Consider the following 6,480-nt stretch of genomic DNA (forward strand, 5'->3'; position numbering starts at 1 on the left):
GATTACAGAGAAGTTTTTTATCCACATTAAACATGGACACCAGATACTACTGAATTCAGTTCCTTTTTTTCTTTTTTGTATGTATACACAAGACATGGAATATTGAAATCATGTTGTGTCATGGTTTTGATACTGTTTACAACGAAAAACTTTCTATAACTAATAAAAGTGGGGAAAAAGTTTATGCATAGCAGATGAAAGACCTATGTTCATCTCAAAGAGCACGCTAGTCATCACCTTCGCGTAATCATGCATTTTCATTTCATTGTTTGGTTAGAATTTTCAATCTTTTGCTGAAAGGCAATTAGCAGGTGCTTTAAAGTCATACGATGAAGTACGATGAAGAACATCCTCTCTGCATATCAACCATATAATAAAACCCTCAACAGCCACATGCTTAGGTTGGAAAAATTAACCACAAGCATCTCTATTACACAAGGAATGTACAATATGTCATTTTCTAATTCTGATTTTCAAGCATACGAGTCTACATTTAACTAGAAGCCGAGGCACATGCAACCTTGTTCAACATGCTAGATGCCAACATAAAACACAAAATGGAGTTCGGATTCAAGCACCTTTTTTTACCTGTGTCTGATGCATTAACATGATTTTCACGTTGACAAACTACACTACGTTTTCTCCAAATACTTTCCAATTTGGCTTTTAGCCCTATGCTGAAAGCTGGAATTCAACAATCCTCACGAATTTCATAGATGGCATGCGACTGTCGCTAGCATACTTTAACATTGCACTTCAATAAAGAGATTTAGCTACATGAGATGGTGAGAACATTGTGTATTTTCTTTCAGTCAAGCAGTTGGTTCAATTGACCATAAAATTATCGACGACTACATAGTGATAATGATAAGCCCAATACAGAAACTGACACCAGAATGTAGCCAACTTAGAAGAAAGAAAGGTAATGTCAACAATACAGTCCTCCTCTACGAACAGGAGTAAGACAATAATAATAGTCAATGTAACTAAAGAAGATGATCAATAACTTCTTCTTTCTGACCTATCTGATCGAGAGCGTCCAGAAGCATTGGGCAAAATTACAGGACTTGCATCTGTTTCTTCATTCCGTTTAGGAGTAGATAGCCGGTGCTTCGACCATTCATCCAAGGATTTGCGGTGGAGATCATTCATTTGAATATAAGGCCGTCTTTCTTTGATAATCTTTTCAGCATTTTTCCAATCTTCTGCCTCACCTAGAGCTACCAACAGCGCACACATGACTGCAACACTTCGTCCATGGCCTATAGGAAGAGTATTATGATTAAGACCGAAAAACTGATTGCAAGCCTCTGATTCTTGCAAGCATGGGAAAATTATATATCCTTAACGTACCAATGTTTAATATAAACAAGGTTAAATCTGGTCATGGTTCCAATTTTCAAATGATATGAATGCATAACAGTACATAATAAAACCACAAGCAAGTGAAGTTGATGAGGATCCTGAGCGCAGTCGTCTGCTTTTGCCCCCTTACCCTGACTCTTGAGACCATCACCAGTTGGCTAAGTCAGACCATGTGAAACTACAGGGGATTGGGGAGATTTCCCCCGGTTGCGTGTGGCTCAGGGCCTTAAGAGCCTCGTCATTCCAGTATTCCACTTCATAAACGAAATGCTTTTCAACTTGGTGGTTTTCTTATCAAAACAATTATAAGGGTGATTTCAGTATCTGTTCCTTTTTCTTGAAAAATTGCACTGTGGGAGGAAGGTGCCATAGGGAGCTCAAGGGCCATAAGTCCATACTCCCTCTCTACAAGACAAATCTCTTAAAAGTCTAAAAAAATGTAAAACTATCCAGAAAAGACCTAGACATTTAAAAATGAAAAATATCCACTATTACTTTTTTGGCCCTATTAATAGGTAACTCCCATTCTCAAACATATTCCTTCTTTTCTGCCTTTGCCACACACTCCGTATGAGACATGAAAGCACAGCCTTTAAACTTATTGGAGTCTTTTCCCCAACACAAACATTAGCCCGCCAAATATGGTGGTCACAGACAAACTAAAGCATAAATCACTAACACTGAACAAAGAGATCAGCAACTCATGTGCAACCATGCAATGAAGAAGGTAATTAGTATCTTAATCCCTCTTGCACATGCAATACCAATTTGGAATAATTTTAACCCCTCTTCCACAAATTATCCATAGTCAGAGTTAACTTAAAAGCCTTCTCGTGTTCTTATTGGCCTAGAGAAAAGCATGCAATTGTGTAGTTGAAGAGATAATGTGTATACCAAAGAAAAAAGATGATTTATGAAAATCTCAAAAGAAGCATGCTTAGTGACAAGAAAGCTTATACAGCAAATGGATACATAAAAAAAAAAGCATTGCATCCTCATATGTTTTGCATTATGATGCATGAACAGCCAAGATAACTAGGACCTAAGAAGCACGGACACGGATACGGGTCGACACGGACACAGCAAATCCTAAAAAATTAGGACACGGACGCGGTGAATAATAAATATATATATTTATGTATATGATGTTGTACTTTAATAAATTAAGAGTAATATTATTTTTTATCAACCTCATAGTGACAAAAAAAAAAAATGTTCTTTGCCGGGGAAAAGAGAGAATGATAGAACTGGTTAAGAAAGAGGAGAAAACAAAGAAATATAAATATGCAAGGGTTTGAACCTTGGAACTAAATATAAGCATAAATATCTGACTGTTTAATATAAAATTGTTTTATAAAACAACAACTTTTAAGTATATAATGACCATCATTTTATTGAAAACTATTAAACAGCTCCTCATATTTACACTTCAACCTAGCTTTCTTTCTAAAACTTTCTTTAAATCCCCAAGTGCCTTATAAAAATTAAAAAATAAAGTGTTTGTGCCGTGTCTGAATATTCAAAAACAAATAATAAATTCAGACACATTTTTTGGCGCGTCCGACACGAGTAGCCTGTGTAGGGGCATGTCCGACGCGTGTCCATGTCCGATACGTATTCTTTGCCCTTTTAGGCGTGTCCATGCTGACTATAGGGACAGAAGTACAACACGATGGTAGTGGTAAGCAATAATATTGTGGTCAAAGTGTTATGGCAACACCGAAGTAATTGGCCTATGTAGGCCAAGCCTTGCCTAAATGTAAATAATCCTGTTATTGCTTTATAGAACTCAACATGTCACCAAAATGCAAATAAATAAATATAAAAATGTAAGAAACAAAAGGACGTCTATATCTAGCCAAAGCCATCAAACAGCGAAAGTAAGGCAATCGTTGGGGTGGGCTATAGTGTTCAATTTTTATCTTTATTTTGATATAGAATAAAAATCTTGGACATTGTATATTCTATAACCAATTTTCTGAGCCCTCCATAGGAAAACATGAACCAAAATATATTATACAAGGAAAAGAAATCAATGGACAACCTTATTTTGAAATAGTAGGATGAAAATTGAGGTAAACAATAAATAAGTACTTTTGCAGGTTAAAATAAGAAGTAATAATACAAAAGAAGGAAGTAACAAGTAACAGATGATCCAGTACTATTTCTAACACACAAATAGGTTGTATAAGTAAAATAATCTCCATCACCAACATGTACCCTATACCACAATTTGAACGCATTTGTCATAATACCCGGTGCACATATAATGCACACTTCTGGTTCTTTTTGTCAGTTTACAATAAATAACAATGCGAACTTTTTTATCATGGAAGGTTATTATGCAATTGTTTCAAAGAGAACAGACATCAAAATAAAAAATCTAGACACTCTTTATGCTTTGTTTTATCTCCTTTATTGAAAAGCCTCAGCACATAGATCTTGAAGCCAGAAGCCATTCATTTAATCTACATTAATCATTTAATCTACATTAATGGGAGCCTAACTGTTGCAACTATTCTGGATTTTATTTATTTATTTTGAAGTTTTGACAGCAAATAAAGATGAAGGCAAAACTTTAAAATCTAGAAATAGTGAGTTAAAATATTGCAACCTAAAAGAATGTACAAGCACATTACATGTAACATATCTTATAATTTGTTGAGTAATATTGGTTGGACTTCTAAAGCCACACACCTTGCTTATTTGAAACATGAAAGAGATTTATAACTTTATGATATTATGGAGCCTTTCTCAATTCATTGATTGACGCAAATGTCATATTTCTAGAATATCTTATCTATCCTAATTGGTCAATGCCAGCCTTGGAAGATTACATGACTATCAAAAGATTAACTGATTTTATTTCATTCTACTGATTGTAAAAGAAGGAAGTCTATCTCATATTATCATTATCCCTTATAAATAAGATGCATAAAAATTGAATAGAAGATTCGACAACCATGTTTAATGAGAACTTGGTAAATCCTAAATGGATTAAATATATATATATATATATATATATATATATATATATATATATATATATATATATGAGAACTTGGTAATCCTAAATGGATTTGTAATAACTACAACATAGATCGACTAAGATCACTCAATCTAATAGATCTTTGCCCTCCATAAATCTTGTTTAAGAGATGCGCTATTATTTTTTTATTAAATAAGTTCACCTACTACGTAGTACATACCAAACACTCGTTATTACTAGGTTCTTAAGTCATGCAGCATATACTTATTTAGGCAATGCAACACCTTGACTATTTTAACTAAAAGAGATGCTCCAGAATAAGTAGCAAAATCTTAGGATGAAAGCATAAGTAAAATAAAGCATACTGAAAGCGGCACTAGAATAATCAGAGTGGAAACATGACAACTAAGAAATATGGCGCCCGAGCAATCATTCATGTTATCTTACATTAAGAAGTAATGAAGACATGCTGATACATGAAAGGAAAATGATTCTTGCACCTATTAGTTGTAGTGAATTGCTAGACCTGCTATTTTAATTGGTCAATTATGCAAAAAATAAGGAAGTAGAGCCCTCCACTTAGTTGTATTTGGTATAATAGCCAATTAAAAAATTTTCAGTTACACAATTCGCTACAAGTGTTCGGTGTGAATATCACTACTCTACATGAAATGGATAAGTTTATTAATCAAGGCATCAACAATAAATGCAATTTGAATGGTAAAAACAGAATGAATTAGAGGCAGAAACATCAGGAAACAAATTTGATTGCTAGTACAACACGGAATTCACAAAGGTGATTCTAAGGTTCAAATCATACCGTAGGCACAATGGACAAATATTGGCGTTTTCTGAGCTCTCTTTCTACAAGCCCACTTAACAGCCGATTCAATTTCACCTGGCTGAGGTGACCTCGTATCCCAAGTAGGAACACACAAATAAGCATGCCCTGAGAACTCCAAATTCCTCGGAAACTCACAAGTGCAATCAATAATGGCAGGGCTACCGGGCGGCAACTTTTCAGGCGAACAAGGCCACCCACCAACATACAAACCCTCACAAATTTCACTATAAGGAGCTTCCCCACTACTCAACCTTCTCAATGCAGAAAAAAGTTCGACAAAATACAAGTAAGGGCAGAACATAATTCTAGACCAAATTGGGAAAGTCCCATCTGTTCTCTTCCCCAAAAGCATAGGCAAATTAATAGATGGGTGAGAAGCAATTGACACCAACATTGACACCAAAGATGCATATAAAAAGGGTATTGACGAAAACAAGAAGCCAATGCTTGAAAGGTAGGCAAAAAACAAGAACAGGGCAGATGCTTTCATTGCTATCAACACAGATATACCCAAACCCATGTTATATTTTTCACCCAAATATATGAAACTGAAACAAAATATGAAATCAGAAGTACCACTTTGAAAAGGGTTGGTTCTAAAGTTTGTACCTTTTGCAGATTTATTGAACCTGTGAAAAAGAAAAGCATATGGAGTTAGACAGAGTATGCAGCCTTGTTAGAGCAAAGACATCAAAAACATCTGAAGAGGAGTGAGAATAAACAGAAACCCAGTTGAGAAGAAAAAGAGTTATACCTTTCGGAAGTGATTACAGGAATAAATCCGCCAGATGTTGTCTAGGGTGAGTCGAGTGGAGGGGAGTGGAGTAGGGTAGGAATTGGTCTATATTCTCCGAATGGACCAAACGGGCCGAATGTTACTCGATCTATGGACCTTGTAATACAGTACGGAGAATATAATAATAACAGGGACATTTTTTTTTTTTGGGAATTCAACCATATATATATATATTTTATCGGTGCAATCCAATGGAATCTGATCCAAATTTAAACAGATTTTTTTTTACGGATTTAGATGTCAATTTTTTTTTTTTTTTTTGGATTAATTTAGGTGAGCATAGATTGACATTTTGAAAACCTCAAATCCAAAATAAAATTTAATTTACTCAAACAATTTTAATCTAATTTAAAGTTGTCGGTCCAAGCAAAAATTTAAGAATTTAAGAAGATGTTGTAAACATGATTGGGTTTCATACAATAAATGTTATACAAAGCATTCATTGTAAAAGTCAATTGTGCGTACTATATATACTCTATATGCAAT

General features: G+C 34.6%; 1 protein-coding gene across 1 annotated transcript; it reads right to left on the reverse strand.

The window, feature by feature from the left end:
• Positions 1 to 778: 778 nt before the first annotated feature.
• LOC132311810 (uncharacterized) lies at positions 779 to 6,091 on the reverse strand. The gene is made up of 3 exons (XM_059809916.1): positions 5,953 to 6,091; positions 5,175 to 5,827; positions 779 to 1,262 (listed from the first exon to the last, which is right to left on the reverse strand). Exons 2-3 carry the CDS (start codon positions 5,716 to 5,718, stop codon positions 1,000 to 1,002), a joined length of 807 nt encoding a protein of 268 aa, XP_059665899.1. The 5' UTR covers positions 5,719 to 5,827; positions 5,953 to 6,091; the 3' UTR covers positions 779 to 999.
• Between the last annotated feature and the right edge of the window lie 389 nt (positions 6,092 to 6,480).

The sequence above is a fragment of the Cornus florida genome, unplaced genomic scaffold (genome assembly GCF_030987335.1).
Source record: "Cornus florida cultivar Cherokee Brave unplaced genomic scaffold, ASM3098733v1 CherokeeBrave_3.0.0_Hap2_Chr06, whole genome shotgun sequence".
NCBI classification, from domain to species: Eukaryota; Viridiplantae; Streptophyta; class Magnoliopsida; order Cornales; family Cornaceae; genus Cornus; species Cornus florida.

Bases quoted from the DNA above. Each gene is read 5' to 3' on its own strand.
- LOC132311810 (XM_059809916.1), bottom strand. From the start codon at position 5,718: ATGGGTTTGGGTATATCTGTGTTGATAGCAATGAAAGCATCTGCCCTG. The intron at 1,263-5,174 runs GTATGATTTGAA...CTCTTCCTATAG, and splicing joins ATTTGTCCATTGTGCCTACG to GCCATGGACGAAGTGTTGCA.